The 17,467-nt window shown below is 37.7% G+C and overlaps 2 protein-coding genes across 4 annotated transcripts in view; both read right to left on the bottom strand.

Annotated features, from left to right (window-relative positions):
* Nucleotides 1-2,186: 2,186 nt before the first annotated feature.
* gpr184 (G protein-coupled receptor 184) lies at nucleotides 2,187-7,226 on the bottom strand. 2 transcript variants are annotated; one of them, XM_028573614.1, is made up of 2 exons: nucleotides 6,911-7,226; nucleotides 2,187-4,469 (listed from the first exon to the last, which is right to left on the bottom strand). In XM_028573614.1, the coding sequence occupies exon 2, from the start codon at nucleotides 4,412-4,414 to the stop codon at nucleotides 3,377-3,379; it is 1,038 nt and encodes a 345-aa protein (XP_028429415.1). In that variant the 5' UTR covers nucleotides 4,415-4,469; nucleotides 6,911-7,226; the 3' UTR covers nucleotides 2,187-3,376. The 2 variants fall into 2 exon arrangements, with proteins under 2 accessions (XP_028429415.1, XP_028429414.1); XM_028573613.1 differs by having other exon boundaries at nucleotides 2,187-4,456.
* Nucleotides 7,227-14,507: 7,281 nt separating this feature from the next.
* prkd2 (protein kinase D2) overlaps nucleotides 14,508-17,467 on the bottom strand; it is a 46,177-nt gene continuing 43,217 nt past the window's right edge. For both annotated transcript variants that reach the window (XM_028573679.1, XM_028573678.1), the window contains exon 20: nucleotides 14,508-16,596. In XM_028573679.1, the coding sequence (XP_028429480.1) occupies nucleotides 16,372-16,596 (225 nt within the window). In that variant the 3' untranslated portion in view covers nucleotides 14,508-16,371. The remainder of the gene's footprint in view (nucleotides 16,597-17,467) is intronic.

Here is a 17,467-nt window from a genome sequence, read left to right as displayed (position 1 = left end):
TAAAACAATATATTGTTTTGATAAATGTATGGGGTTTATGGTAATTGGCTAAATAACTGGCACTGATGTTTGTTTTCATGTTTCTTTATGTGTTTTTGAGCACGAAAATGAGAAAAACAAAAAAATTTACTTAACCACTTGCATGTGCAAACACACTGTAAAAGCAGACTTTATATTTAAGCTGGTTTATATGCTATGTTCAGTTCTTTTTAATTTCTGTCTGTGAATTAAAACTGTGGGGGGGGGGAAATTGTGTTTTTATTTTGTAACTTTGTAACTTACAACACATCCTAAATGATAGCCTGAAAACTATTGCAAGTAGATTTTCTTTACTCTTCACCGATACATACATGAATGTGTGTGTGTGTGTGTGTGTGTATAATGTATATAATCTATTGCTATCCAGTACAACAGCTCAGCCACATATTTTACCTTTACACAGCAGTTAGATGTTAGTGTGGCGTTGTACTGGGCTGCATTATACTAAATTGTGTTGCTAACATTTTACCACCCTCTTGTTTGTAAATGGGGTGGGCAAAACGTAAGAAACACTTGAACACATACTGTACAAGAAACACCAATGTACACTCACAAATCAAAGGTAAAACATTTATGACTTAGGTTTGAATAAGGTGATTCAATTCAATTGTGGCAGCCTGCATGACTGTAGTTACATTACACAGTGACAATTACATTTGTTTTGCAAATTAAATATCAAATCTAATGATGGACTTTTAGGATTTAGACAAATTGAGTTTGATATAATTAAGACTCAGTGTTTCATTTAAGACACACTTAACAACACAGCGGGCAACAGGAGAGCAGCAATTTAAATATTAATTAGAAGGGATTGCTCATCATGGAAGGGGAAATTAAAAATTACTTTATATTGAGCGCTGTTTTGTACGTGTCACAATACTCAAATCAACACTATAATAACTTAGCTAAGAATAGCTTTAATGCATTTAGACCAACCCTGTGTTTTGAGTTGGAACAGCTAATCAATGAAACCATATTGATTTTCCGGAGTCTGGCTACAGCCTGAGATAGCTCATCAAAAGCTGAGTCTAGGGAAAAAGACCTGTAATATCTTGGATCTAATGGCACTGGATGATGGACTGCAGCTTTGGATAATTTATTTAAACTTGACTGTGTTTTTTATCATTTGCAAATATGGAGTCCAATCACCTTTTCAAGTAGTGCTTGTTCAAATTGCTTCGAACTTTGACTGGAAAGAGTATTAAGGTGAAATAATGGAGTGAGGGAGGGAAGGACATCTTTTGGGAACCCCTCGTGAATTTATATAATTTTTTTCTTCTTCTTTTTTTCCACTTAACTGTCCACGAAGCAAAGCTGTCTCTTGACCTGATGAAACCCCAGAATCTGATGTGGCAGATAAATCGTTCCCAGCCGTGGCTTGTTTTGCAAGGCTAGCATTATTCTATATTTTCCTTTTTGTCAAGAAATTCCATGAGCGGACCGAAACTAACAATGCATTAGTCCATCTCTCAATACGTTCCAATTTCCCTAAACTGTCTGTGGCCCATTTGTTCCTGAACGCGTAAAACCTGAAAGGTCACAATTATGTACATTCTTAAAACAGGGGGGCACTGTAGTTTTTTATAAAACATTACTCAAACAGGAGTAAATCTTGCATTTGTTATTAGGACTATTTTCAGCGGGGGATTAACACATACTTTGCTCTAGTAAGTGTTTCTGGCAGCAGGCTAATTTATGTGGAATTGACTCAAAATAAACTATATTGCCCATGTTCATGATAATGAAGGAACACGTTTCTTGCTCATGGCTCATTAATGATGTTTTTTTTTTTTTTTTATAATTTTTGGAAAACAACAGAGGCATAGAGGAATAAGGCATATCAGGTCTTGACTACACATATTACACTACACTACTACACTTGTATAGTATGTACTGTATTCATTCATTGGGTTTGGTTTTTTTATGGGATTTATTGAAAATAAGAATAATATAGAATTTACTAACTAAGTATTTAACATTGAGCAACAATGAGCTTGAGGGCAACCCAGTCCCCCTAAAAGAAAATCACAGTTTGAAAGAAAGTTATGCCACTCGTATTTTATCAATATAATAAGAAAACATTTTAATGAAAGATGGAAAATGTTCACTTGCAACATATTTCATTTGTTTTACTACATTATCCCTGCTCATCATGGACTGCAAAAGAAATATTGCCAGTTAACATAATCCAGGCAGCAGTCACATTTCCACTAAAGCGTACTGCACTAAGATAAAACATTTTAATATTATATGAGTGGGATTTTCAGGAGACAGCTGTATATGCTATATACACCCTGTCTCCATATACTGACTAATGACTCAGCAGTAAAGGCTTTTAAAGGAAAGAACATGTAACACCCTCAGGGTTCATGCTGGTTATGTGCCAAGTGCTCAGTTGGTGATGTATCGATATGCACTATAGCACTATTGATGAATGAGAAAGCCACTGTATGAATAATGGATCAAATACAAAACAAAGCCATAACAGTATCTTGTCGATTTACTTTCTCCCTCCCTCTCTCTTTCTTTTTGCTATACCTGTCTTCTTCACCTTTTTTTAGACATTTTGGCGAATATTAGACTCTTGTCTCTCACACAACGCACACACACATGGGCTTATTATTTCCTAAGGCCTTCCCTCCCTGTGGAAATGTATAAAATACCTACTGCAGATTGATCATCAAGAGTTTTCTTCATAAACAACCTAAAAGTCGAGCATCTGCTCAAACAACTGGTTTATTTTGTTTTACATTCAACATGTTCCACTGACGGTTAGACAATAAAGGCACAAGGTCATGCTAATAAATGCCTTCTTTGTGGCACTTTTAGCTATACCAGGGTCATGCAATCACAATCACAAAATCCTTGTATAGATTGGAAAGAAGGCACAAGTGCTCTTCAACTCCAGCAGTGTCCAGCTACAAACCAGAAGTGCCACTGAAGAGCTCTTGGGAAAGCAGTACCTGCCTGGGAATACAATCCAATTACAGAGCTCTGAGACAGATGTTACTCAACCCACTCCTCTACTCTATGCAGGATATGAGGAAGAAAAAGAAAAAAATAGCGACAATGTGGTTCTCTCAAAGAATGTTTGATTGTCTGTACACAAAAGGTTGATTATGGGATGTAAATATTTCTGCTTCTTACTCGCTAACTCTGAAAATGCAGACTTGCATTTAAACAGCCACAAACCAGACTCAATGTCATTGTAAAGGCTCACCCCTCAATGATCTGATGAAAAAACAAAACAGCGACAGTATTTTGCATAATTGTGTATTCACATACGCACACATACAAATGCACAGGCGCACTTATCCACCCAAATACAGCTTACTTGTCATATTAAGTTAGTATTAGACTTTCCTCTGATGTTTGAAGAAAATGTACAGTTCCCAGCCTCTGTCACTTTACGCCTCCTCCAGCACAGTTTCACCTCCTCCTGGACTCCATTACTGACCAACACATACAGCACAGGGTCCACCACGCAGTTCAGACTGGACAGTGCCAGCGTACATGAGAATAAAAAGTGCATTTTTTGTTCAAACTGACAGTAACTTCCTTGGGGATCTAGTTTGTCATCACTGTAGAATACTAGTGAGCGTATGAGCAGGAGAATGTGATATGGAGCAAAGCAAATTGAGAAGATCCCAATCACCCCAAAGGACAGCAGGCGGACCTTCTTCTTCGCCTGGGCGCTCAGGCCGGGACTCTGGCCCACAGTGGCCAGCACCCTCCAGTAGCTCACTGTCAACACCAGCAGGGGCAGCAGGAAGCCAATGCCCACTCTGAGCAGGTTGAACAGGGCGACAGGTTTCTGCATGGGGTAAGTCTCATAACAACGGTCATTGTTGTTTTCTTCATCATGGGGGTCAGCGAGATTGTCATATACCAGTACCATGATGTGTAGCGCCATCACTACAACATAAACAGTGGCACACTGTGCCCAGGCGTAGCATGATGTACGGTGGGTCTTGAAGCGGAGTGGGTAGGTGACCACTAGGCAGCGGTCCACGGATATACAGCAGAGCATGTAGATGCTGATGTACATGTTGGAGTAGTAGAAGAAGCCAGCTATGCCGCAAGAGATAGCCCCTAGCTTCCAGTGGTGGTCCTGCATGTAATAATTGATCCAAAGGGGCATAGTGAAGATGAAAAACATGTCGGAGAGGGACAGGTTGAGCAAAAATATGCCCAGAACGTTTTGCCGCCGCACTTGTTGGCAAATGGGGCCCAGGGTCAGCACGTTGAAGATCAAACCAAAGATAAAAGCCAGGATGTAAATAGACATCAGGAAGACATTAATGGCGCTCTGGCCAATTTGAACACACACAGTTGAGTTTGTGGTTGTTGCTGGTGTTGTGACTGTGACGTTCATTGTTCCTTTAGTTTTCTTTCACTTTCCTGGTTAGAAATTCACCTGTAAAAAAAGACTTTCACATTCAGAGTTTGTCAGTTTGACTGAGTAAAAGTGACACAGGCAACATGAGCTTACTCAATACCGTAAAAAATTCATAGTACATCTTGGACATTTTGTATCCCCCATCCTATTTCGTGGTTCAACGAGCTAAAGAGATAAAATCATTTGGTTTTCCTCTGATGTTTCTGAATATGAGGTAGTTTGGCTCTGATGCTTAGGCAGAGAGTCAAAGTCCCCCCCTAGAGAAGATACAGGCTTAGTCATTCTCCCTGACGATAACGGTTTGCACCCACGGTACAAACAGAAACTGTGATTGCCAAAATCCCCTCCTTATTGCTTCAACTTCTGTGTGGCAAAAATGTCATGCATTTTCCTTTATAAATGATTCCACTCTAGCCAATCACATCATTTATGTAATGGCACAGCTAAATTTGGAAACACACTTTATAATAACCATCACTAATAAATGGTAAATTGATAGTTAATTAATCTTTATTTAATAGATATTTTAGTGTATAAAGACAATGAAATTATGATTTATAATTTTCTTTTTTTACTTATTAGTAATGTTATAATTAATGTTATTTTATCATTAGTTCAGTGTCATATACACTAATAAGTTTATAACTTCAGATAGATAGGTAATACTTTGTCAGTGGTTAATAATTGTTTTGTAAACTGTCTAAAAACATTATTTGAATGGCTATTATAAAGTTGCAACTAATAAGGTAATGATTAATAAATGGTTTATAAAGCATCAAGTAACATTAATTTGGCCCCATTAGATCTTTATTTGGCGATCTAATAAAAGAGATGATTATTTTATTATTTGAGCACTGATAATAGTTATCTAAATAATGTTTATAGATGCTTTACAGTCTTTATTAACCATTAACAAGGTATTATTTTCTTCAGATGCAACTTTACATTAGAAATCCAAATTATGTTTACTGACGGTTCACAAACGATTTCTTAATCATTTACAAAAAGTTAATATAATATATAAAATGTTTTGATTTGAACAACAATAATCTTTTAAAATAACATAAATTAAAGCATAACTTATAATTAGCAAAGTTTATTAATTATCAATTTGTTGTTAGTTAACAGTAAAATAACTATTCATTTAGGTTTAATTAACTATCAATTTACCATTTATTAGCGATGGTTATTATAAATTGTTACCCTACATTTCATCATTGAAGATTTTTATATGTCACTCTCTCTGAGATTGCATTAGGAAAGGAAACCTCTGTTCTCTATATTGTGTCTATTTTTCTGCATTACAGTGGCATTCTTTGATATTTGTTTCCTCTCTACCTTCTGTTCTATCGCTTAGGCTTGGCCCAGCAGTGTTTATAGGCTCAGGAAGCAACTAATGCCATTAGCGTCTGGACAGAGATAGGCTCTCCAATCCAAACTTAATAATGGAGAAGCCATTTAGAGTTGGACCATCTTTAGTGAACGATAATGTTTCCCTGCGTATGTGTGCAGGTGCGTGCATGTGTAAATGGGTTTGATTAAATCATTTATTCATAGGATTTGTTAAATAATGTGGGTTGGGAAACTAGACTGACAGTCATCTCGGAAAGTTTTGCTCTTAAATCTGATACCATTTCTAAAAATGTTTATTGGCTGTTGTTTAGTCATCTGTCTGGTTGCCAACCACACATTTTCCCCTCTTATTAACAATGGGCCTAAAAACTGTGAATAGTTGGTTCTACTTCTGCTTTCATCTATGCTTTTTACAATTAATATGGGTTCTTGTTTTCACATGTAAAGCATTGTTTCTATTTTATGACATAAGCCTAACACATTACACAGCTGGTCCAAGCTTCAGTCTGTCCTTTCATCCATCTGAGCCAACTATGTGTTTGTTTGTATTATAAATGGAACTAAGCCTGGTTCTTATTACACAGCCTTGTCACCAGTGAGGCTTTCAAAGAGCGGTATTATGCACATGCCAAATCTTCTCTTCCAAGAAAAAAGGAAAAATATGATTTATTTTAAGTTTTATAGCTTGCCTCCCTAATACCAAAGCTGTGTTTCAAAGGTATCACAGTCCAGCTGTGCAATATATTCCTGTTATTTTCCACTATTTCTTCTTGTCAAGCTGTTCTCTTCTGCACTCTCCAGCCTGTTGAGATCAGCACTTGTGGGAGAACCACAGAAAACATTCAACCCTGCAGAGAATCAACATTTCTAGGCTAATTATTTTTGCAATTCTGACTCACAGAGCCTCGAGCATGCCGCTGACAACAGTCCACATGGGATGAAAATAAAACAAGCAAAGAATCTGAGGTTTCAAACTAAACTAAGACCTTAAAAACCCTGCTCACAAAACAATAAAAAAATAAATACCTCACATTGTTAACCTTTTCAGTGTTACTTTTTGTGTCCAGTATAATTTCCAGACATCTTAAATCCAGAACTGACAATTATTGATGACCTCACCTGATGTTTTTGGTAAGAGATGAGTCTTGATTGTAAAACAAAGCTGTCCAGTGGGTGAAGAGTTTCAGACACATTCGAGAGCTGCGTCAAGTTTGGCAGAGTTCAGTCCAGGTGGGTCAGAGGACGAGCTTCAGAAGAGACTCTTCAGAGCTGCTGACATGCAGCCAAGCCACTACAGTCCCACATTGTACTCTTAAATGATTACTACAATAGATGATTATCAGCCAATATAATAACTACGGTGTTTTTTCTCTCTGTTGACTGTCTGATTTGTCTGGTTCTGGTTAAGATGACTTTCCACTTGCCATTGACAGCGGTGAAGGGATGAGACGAAATACAAAAAGGGGAAGACATGTAGGAGGAGGGAGGGAGGTTCTGCACACGTGCACAGAGGAAGTAGCTTTATGGGTGGGGAGAAACACCACATCCTCATAAACAGAAAGAAAAAGTGTCCTCTATCAGTGTGTTGTGAGTTCTGTATTCAAGAGAAGTTGAAACTCTGGGGCAGAGAGCCACAAGGCATGCTACATGAATTTCCCCATTAAACTTTCACATTGATATGAGTCTTTTCCTAGTGTAACCAGTGTAAATAGGTATCATAATGGGAATTTTTCACTTCTTCAGAACAGCTTTCCCCAGTTTAAATTCCTTTTGACGCAGAGTTAGGCTAATCAACTTCAATATGAATCAGTGTAAAAAAAAAAACTGAAGTACTTCAACCGTTCCACTAATAAACACAAAAAAAGCATCAAGTTAAGAAGTGAGTTGAGCCTGATTTATATGTTGTAAGCTCTGTACCAGGCAGTGTTTTGAACAGTGTGGTTATCAGAAACAGTAACAACCCTATGCCAGTGCAATATCCAAGGCTCTTTTTATGTTTATCAAAAGAATCTGTGAAGGAAGCCTGCAGCCGATCTGTTAATGTGTTGAGTAAACATTTACACTAGCTGTGAATGTAGTGTATTTTCCTACAAGCAAGAATGCATACCTACGGTCCGCTACACAGACTTAACAGAGAGGGAAAGAGGAAGATTAGAAGTAGCAAATGCTTAATAATATTTGCCAATGCCAGTAAAATATTCCAAAATGGACTTTCTAACCTCACCACCCTTCCACCACATCACCTTTTTCTGCTTCCATAGAGGCCAAGAGAGTCTTTCAGACTCTGGCTCTGCAGGTTAGTAAATGTGTTTGTGGGTACTTATACTAGTTCAGCTGGCAGTTTAGCTCATTATAACTGTAATATTAACTTTAAAGGATAGTGCCACATGATTTAGTCAAAACATTAAAGGGGTGATAAAATGCAAACCTGAGTTTACCTTGTCATAATTGAATAACGACAGTTCGATGGGTAAAATGGGCATACAGAGAACCTCAAAGTCCCATTGACACCTCCTTCCTATGCAGTGTTGGGGAAGTTACTCGTTACTTCTTAAAAAAGTAATCCTTTACTTTACTTAGTTACCCCCTATGGAAAGTAACTTTTTACTTTACTCGTTACTTTTACGTTACTTTTAAAAGCAGGTGTCTCTGGAAGAGACTGCGAATCCCAACAAAGCTAATAGTTGATGTCAACTCGGTGGCTGTACCTTTGTCACGCCCCTAAATTTACATACAGACCACTGGTCTGAGACCAGCTGGTGTTCCGAATGTAGGTCGCTTAGATCTCAGACACTAGTTTAGCTGCGCGCTGCTCTGTGTACTTCCACGGTAATTACAAAGAAGAAAGTATGGAATTTTTTTCAAGGATATTGAAAATGAACCACGGTCGTAAATGCAGTGTTCCAGGCTGTATAGAGAATGCTGGCACTTTTCACATTTCATCGCGAGCTGCTGGTCGTGGTGCTCCAGGTAAGCAGTAGTTGGTGGTTCAGTTACCCAAGAAAACGTGACTGTTCGCTGGGTACAGAGCACCGCGAGCTGCAGGTTGTGGTGCTCCGTCATGTCAGCGGTAGTTGATGGTTTAGTTACCGGGGAACTACAAGTGTGGCAGGCATGTTCCCTGATATTAATAAATTATGTTTTCATTTACATTGCAATGTAAATAATACATAATGTATAAATAATACACTTAACACTTACAGTACACTTAACAGTCAACCCAACCAATGTTACATACCCTATTCGGAGACCTTAAGGAACAGGAAGGAAGGAAAACGCCCCCCCCTTTGTGATTTTGCATGGATAAATACTAGCACCGAGGGAAACCAAGGAACGTTAAAGGGACATTTCCCACATTGCTGCACAACCCTGCAGTAGAAGAAATGGATGACAAAATACATAGTCCTCTTTTAATGAAAAATGTTGTTCAGCTGAAGTTAGTATAAGGCTTTAGCAGTCTGTGTTGTTCAAATCATGTGGGTATTTTACAAGGGTACTTTTTAGTACAAAATCAATTTTTTTTTGCTTCCCCTGGTTGTGTTTCCTTGCAGACCTGTGGTAGGGGATTAAAAAAGGAAACATTATGAACTTAAAAGATTATAACTTTTGGGGGGGGGGCATATCAGAGTGTGGGGTCAGAGTGTCCTCCCCCAGGGTTATAAAACTTCATTTCCTGTATTCTGATAAACTTTTATGCATCAATTTATGTTGGAAATACCTTCATTTATCCTATGAGAAGGAAAACACAAATGGCATTCAAAAAATATCAAAAATATAATGGAATATAAAGCAGTAAGAGGCTTTCACATCAGGGACCTAAGCCTGGCTCACAAAACTTGACCCCAAAGCAACGAGGACAAAATAAAATAAGCTACGTATATTTGTCTTAAATGTGCGGTGAATGGAGGATACTGGCGTTAGTGTAGGCGGAGCATTTGGGCCCCGGTCGCTACCCACACACTACTCACTGCGCTCAGCGGGTCGATGAAAGATGAGAAAAGTCTCTCTGCATGTTCTGGAGTGTTAGTTTAGTTTGCTGTCACATTACTCAACCCTGTATTTGTGAATACAAATATCTGAAGTCAAAGTTCTGTCACAATGCTATGTTGTTGCATATCATTGCAAATTTTTAGTGGGTATATGGAAATCCTGGAGATTTCCTAGTGGGTATACTGCGTATACCTGCGTATCACGTAGACTACACCACTGCTCTTTAGGATGATGGATATACTGTTTGAATGTCGGCTATTCCAAAATGCTCCGGATTACTGTACAACATATAATGTTTGTTTTGCTGTACACAAAAATACATGATAACAACCCTTTGCATTACAATTTCCGGCTACAACAACTGTTTATTGCCATCCAAAATGCTTTATTTATTGTCATTTTGCATGCTTGCTGATTCGATACCAAACCTGCCCAAACTTCTGGCTAGATTGCTTTTGAAGGTAACATAACATTTTATAGACTCTAAATTGCCCGTAGGTGTGAAGTAAAGCTTCAAGGTCACAAAGTCAACGCTAGGATCTGCAACCCTGAATAGAATAAGTGGTTACAGATAATGGATGGATAGCATTTTTAGCAAGACTGCACTCAGACCCCAGAAGGTCAATCACCTCACTGTACAGTATGTTCCTCTTTAAAGGAAAGCTTTCACATGAAAACTGAATTGACATTTGAAAAGCACAACTTGAAAGTTGAGATTTTGGGATAGGTATTAGTTCAAGACTTGTGAAGTGTGCTGACATTTTTAAGGCTGAGCCTGTAGAGTTTCTGAGTGTTTCTCATCTTGTCTATTTTTCATTCCTAATCATTACGTTTTCATGTAGAAAATGAATTGTCTTCATACAAAAAATCCCCTGTGAGAGAAAAGTAATAATGAACAGAAAAATAAACAAAAATAGCAAATTTTCAATGCAAATATAATTTTACAAATGCATTTATTAATAAAAAAAATCATTACCTGCTTGGTCTATTTTTTTGGTTTTGTAAATTTGTAGGGAATTGTTATACGTATAATGGACCATAAAAGTGTCTCTTTATCCAGCCAACGATTTTGTTAATATGATACTATTAAGTTCTTAATTTTGTGATTAAGTATTGAATACCTTCCACTGATTTTTCACAAAGTTCTAATTTAGTTTTTGCAAAGAAAGACTTGTGTGATGTATAAGAGTTCTTCTCTACCTTTTGGCTTTGCATCTGTCTAACAACCGGAAATGCTCTGCAATTTTCTGTAATTTTGCTAATTGTTTTACCCTGTTGAGTTATTCCCTATTCAAAATGCATTATGTGTTAGTGCAAGGGCAACCTCAGCAGCTGGCATAGCCTTTTAGTGTACTTCCTGCAAACTGCAGGTCAATTGTTCTGCAGTCATACCAACTGATGAGGAAAGTGCAATCAGAATTTGCGATCGTGTTACACGATTACAGAAAAACATTTCCAGACCTAACAAGGTTTTTGTTTTGTATGTTTACTGACAGTGTTTGAGGTTATCTCAGGAAGCAGGATTACTGAGCTGAGCTGACTTGATAGTGGCAACAAGTAAAAACCCTGAAAAACCTTTTTTACTTCATTCCACATTTGGGAGGGTTTTCTACACACTCTTTTAATTTCATGTAATTTCCACTGAAACAAGACAAAATATTACACAAAACAGAGACATTTAGTGAGTAGTATAGATCGATGGTTTGAATTATTTCATTTTAAGATTTTAACCTATTACGTAATGATAAAACATTTCCTCACAGTAGGATGACAAAACACTGGCTGTGGAAATAAAGTCATTATTAGCCATTTCTGTCTGCTAAGCAAATTAAATAGAAAATTTATATAAATACGGTTTTAATTTAAATGTTTTTTTTTTCTTAAAAGTTCATTGTGGTGTTATTCTATAAAACCAACAATAAAATGATCATACTATGCATAGCCAAAGCCTGAAATATCTTATTCCTCTGTTGCAGTGGGTCCAAAAACTATTCAAAACACATCAATGAGTGCTAGATGACATGGTCCTTCATTAAACCAATCCAAATTTAAGGATAATTAGGATGTGGGAACCTGGGGAAGCCCAAGTGTTCCAGGTTACAATAACAATCCTCCTGCAGAGTCAGCAGAGGCGAATCACAGCAAACATAAGACACTGCAGAGGTGGTCAGACCCATATACAACTTTCTACTGCTAGAAATATTCACTAAAGCACCAAATGTGAATTAATCCACTGCTGAAAATAGTCCCCATCAAATGTGCTCTTTACTCCTGTCTGAGTAGCACTTAGTACTCAAGTAGTAATAAAAAAATAGTGTCCAGCTGTATTTTAAATTGACTTTTTTTTTATTAAACTATATATTTTGTGTCTTATTTTTAACATTCAAGTCTTCATGATGGGGACCAATGGGCTGAGAGCAATTAGGATAGGAAAGTATCATATTGTATTAGAGAGAGAGAGAGACTAACACATTGTTAGTTATGGTCTTTTCATGAGATTTTTTATTTTACAATAACGAGGGCTGGGCAAGTTAACGCGTTATTGTCGCGTTAACTCATTAATTAATTAACGCCGACAATTATTTTATTGCGCATTTTTATTATTTCTTTTATTATTGTAAAAGTCTGCTGACTGCTGCCGTGCTTACAGGAACTGGAAAAGAAAAGAACTGGCGGATAAAAAAAGCAACAAACATGGAGAAGGGTACGGAACTTTTACATGGCCATTTTCATTTAAAAGTTCTTCCAGACGGCGCGATGGAGTACTTCCATTCTGAAATATCACCTAAATGCAATACACACCGTTGATACCAGCAAATCATTCAACGAAACAAACAGTGGCGCAGCGTGTGGGAGAAGTATAGATAAACAAAGGTAAGAGAAGCTAACAAATGCCATAGAGAAGTGGATAGCTACAGACTGCAGGCTGATTAGTGTTGTGGAGGAAGTCGGTCTGAGAATCACAACAAATGACGGCAGGCATGAGATTCCCTCAAGATGCACCATCACAAGAAGAATATACGAGTTGTTTGAGAAGGAGAGGACTGCAAAAGCGACGACTGTTGCTCTCACTGGGGAAACCATAATTACCTTGGAGTTGGAGTTTTAATGTTATGATTGTGACTCAGGGTTTTGTGGGCAGTTTTTTTATATATATATATATATATATATATATATATATAACAAACAGGATAACATGAATGCCCTGGCAGCTCTTTCTCGCTCTTCTTCAGTCATCTTTATTGTGAAGGCATACTTAAGCACACAAAACTAACATTAGGCATTAAGCTTTAATTTTGTATTTGCTTTGATTACATTGTTTAAGTTGAGATTTACACTAAATATTTTATTTATCTGCTACTGTATAAATAAAATGCTGATGTTAAGTGTTTGCAGAACAAATGTTATGGCACTTTCGTTCATATGGCAGAACATTTAAAATAAAATTGCACTATACACTACTTTTGAATTCCTTATTGGATTTTGCGTATAACAATGTGATTAATCGCGATTAAAACTTTTAATTGTTGCCCAGCCCTAACAATAACAGAAACATCTAATTTGTTGAGTGTACACTTTTTGATGAGTAAACATTCTTTATGTTTACGTATATTACAAATGCTGCCATCTATGGTGGAAACTCAATTAAAAACCTGAAGCCATTCACGAAGCCTGTTGCCATAGCAGCTGAGAGCATATACTTTGAATTTGAAAAGCACATTATTTCATCTCTCAAAATGTTCCACTCTGACCAGACTTTCAGAGGGAATTTTTGATTTATTGACTTCGCTTCCTTCTCTGACAAATTAGAAAATCTTTGCTTTTTGCAGAATTAGATTAAGCTAATTAGAGACTTCATTGCTGGTGTCAGGTTACTAGTCTCTCTGAGGTTCGGATCGCTTTTGCTGACTAAGTGCAGGATCTCCACTGCCACTTGCCAGTGCAAAGACAGTAGTCTGGAGAAGTGTAGCTGATGGGATAGTGACAACTGCCACTTGACAGAAATAAAAGGAAATTGACAGAAAGAAAGAGTGTATACTTTGGTGTTATTTAGCAATGATGATGGATGCAGTGTAGGAGGAAACAAGGTTGTACTTTCACTAGAGCAGCTGGCTGAAGTGTGTTTATCACAGAACGGAAGACCATTCACTACCTTCGCCTCTATAACCACATGGTCCTCTTGAGTGCCTCTCAGTCTGTGAGGTGTAATATGTGTAAAACAATCAGGTCTTTGTTCTCTGAAAGCTGTAAGTAATCTTTGTGTGTGTGTGTGTGTGTGTGTGTGTGTGTGTGTGTGTGTGTGTGTGTGTGTGTGTGTGTGTGTGTGTGTACTCAAATGCATACATAAATCCTTCATATGTTAAGGGCATGTTGCAAGCATCCTTGAAATTTCCATTGGCCCTTATGGCAGTACATTGAAACAGAAATTAGCAACGACATATCCGTTATAATCATTTCTTCAGAAAGGGTCAAAATAACAATGCCTTTTTACTGCTTACTAAGTGGTCCTTTTTGTTTGTCTCATGTTATCCAATCTTGAGTTGTCTTTCGACATAGAAAACCTGAGTGACAGTTCTGCTTCTTAAACATCTTAGTAGTGAATCATTATTTCATGTCCATGACTGCCCTGTTGTGGTTGTTTTCTCGCTCGAAAAGCTGAAATTTACAATTTCTAGTTGACAGTTATGCACGGATGAATAAAGAAAACATCCAAGACAAAAAAGAATATTGTTCAAGGTTTGTATTATCTGTTACCAAGGCTAGGATTATCCTTCAAACATGTTATACACAGTCTACGCTTATTTGACAACTATATAAACTTCAGGTTACACATGTGTATAATAGACAGGGACGTGCACAGACATTTGAAGGGGCTAATTGCTCTAATCTGGAAAAAAGGAAACAGCTGCTTCATTGAGCTCTTTCTCTTTTTTTTGGTTACTATTCACAGGGCATTTGTCATAATCTCCATAACTTTAAAATCTCAGGTGAAGGCAGAAGGGCTTGCGCTGCTCCGTGTGTGAGAATATAAACAAAGTCACTTGACTGGGGGCAGAGGGCATTGCTGAAGGCAAGATTGAATGATATAGTGAATTTAATTTGATTTAACTTAAGTAATGATGGGCGTATTATCGTATTAATTCAGCCACAACAGCAAAAGAAGAAGAAAAAGAAAGAAAGAAACATTTATTTAGGCTCTTTCGCCAGAGGGGCAGCTAATCCAATCAGGGCAAACGGGCAGTTGCCCAGGCAACAGTAGCCCGTACCTGTGCACGTCCCTGATAATAGACCATCATAACTACAGCATGTTTTATATTGTACTTTTATATTCTACTACTTCACAGAAACATGCAACATATTGACATGACAGGTAGTCAATAATCAAACTACACGCACTCTCCAAAACGTAGTTTAGTAACCCAAGCTGTCCATCTATGCACTTACATCATATAGGGAGAGGTCTGCTTTTCTTAACAACAGTAAACAAAGAACCGCGTTGTTTAAAAGAGGGGTCCATTAACCTGCTCAGGTTTAAAAATCTGCTTTCATTGGCAGTACCAGGTTTATGAATATTGTACACATGTACAGGACATATTATTCACCATTTAAATAGACAACTGTTTGACATCAGAGATGGGCGAGATTGGGTAATTCCGGTAATGAACAGCCCCATGCTAGAGATCATTTAAACCCACAAAGACATCTTTAATCACATATTTTCTAAGAGCATATTGTGGCTCAAAACTAGTGGTAATTAACAGAGGATTTGCTGTGAGCAGATCAATACCTCCAGCTTTCACTACAGGACATGCATTAATGGGAATGCATTTGTGAACATAGATGGGTTTGACTCCATGCTTGCACATTAGTAATTACCAGCACAGAGGAAGTCCTTTGTCACTGTAAAGCACCGAAAAGAGATTGGACCGGTCTTTACCGAAGACATACTTATAAAAGGGACTGTAATTCCTGTCAGCCCAATTAAATGACACAAAAAACAAACGTTACTTCTCTTTTATTGGGAGGCAGTTTCATTTTCAATATTCACTCAAACAAACCTATTTGTTTAGAAATACACCTCAATAAAAAAAAAAAAAACACACTTGCACCAAATTGTTAAGTTTATCGATGGGGTGAAGTGACATTTCCTGCATCACTTTGATGCATCTTCCAGTGGGAGGGAACGAACATGCTGCTCTTCATTCATCTGAGAAATTCTTATTTAAAGTTTGATTTCATCTGTGAAGACTCTACCCATGTGAACAGCACAGAGGATGTGAAAGAGAGTCGAGCAGTCTTCATCATTAAAAGAGTGTAACGAGTCAAAATATTAAAAAAAGAGGACCAATAACAGCCGAGGTGAATGATCAGAATTCAGTTTTGATGACCTCAAGCGAGAGGACAGCAACTAGATTTATTGCTGTAAAATTATGTGCAAGCACACAAATATGCTTTGAAAGTCTGAACAGCTGAAAGCTATTTCTTCATGTCTCTTTCAGGCTCTAGGTTAACCATGCCAATCCTCCCTCCCTCTCCTTACTTTTTTTTCCTCCTTCCTAAATGCGCTTGAGTCCTCTGTCTTTCTCTGGTCAGAGGATGCTGACCCTCTCAGTGAGGCCTTGCACATCTGCATCCTCCCCGCCCTCCTCATCGTCAGAGGCCGGCGCAGGAGGAGGAGGAACAAGATGAGCGGGGTAAGGCAGAGTATGTTCACGGGCAAACATTTGCCAGCGGCTGTCATCACTCTCATGGGTTATGTAACGGCCACCGAGTTTAGTCTCCAGCTCCCGCAGGTCCAACCACGTCTGATAGTCCTGAGAAACGGGAATAAGCACGGGGATAAAATTTCAGTTTCAGGAACCTTGAAATTAGATTCAAATTAAATTGGCTTTTATGTGTTTATAGCATATCATCCGGTAATCACTTTAGCCTGTGTGTGTGTGTGTGTGTGTGTGTGTGTGTGTGTGTGTGTGTGTGTGTATGTGTGTGAGTGAGTAAGAACTTGAATGACGCTAGACTGGTGTGATTACTTCTGAGAAAATGATACAAGACACTTTTTATTTGTTCCTGCAAACCATAATTGCAATAATTCTCAACCATCATCATTATTAAATTTCAGAAGGATGATTAATGAGTCATTCATAGCGTTGAAACCGACTTTACAAATTTCTTCACAATTTAGGATGAAATTAAATAATTGTAACAGGGAGAATGCAAATAAAAAGAATGATGGAATTCATCATATCATAAATAATAATTTAAATGTGCCTTTAAATGAGTTTTGAATGAATTTTACAACATAATAACACAAGCAGTGAATTTGGCAAACAACCTACAAACAATGTTACTCGTCTCTCAACTTCTGTTCAATCTCCTCCTCATCAAATCACCCGCAGCTATCTCAGCTGAAACAATGTGTACGCCTGTTCAGAAGCATACGTGAGGTGCGCACATTGTCATGGCACATTCTTTGTTTATAATACCAGTTTATGTGTGGGGGGGAAAAGCATACGCATGGTTTTAGTTCATTGTGCATTTATACATCTAGCCCCTGGTGTTGTATTTGCCATTTTCTGTAAAGGCCACAGATTTTATTGGGGGGTTTGCAAAAGTGTAAAAAAAAAATAAATAAATAAATAAATAAATAATTAATGTAAGTACTGCTCTGCCACTGAAGTTATAGGC

The sequence above is a fragment of the Perca flavescens genome, chromosome 3, assembly GCF_004354835.1.
Source record: "Perca flavescens isolate YP-PL-M2 chromosome 3, PFLA_1.0, whole genome shotgun sequence".
NCBI classification, from domain to species: Eukaryota; Metazoa; Chordata; class Actinopteri; order Perciformes; family Percidae; genus Perca; species Perca flavescens.
This window is presented reverse-complemented; position numbering and strand designations above follow the sequence as displayed.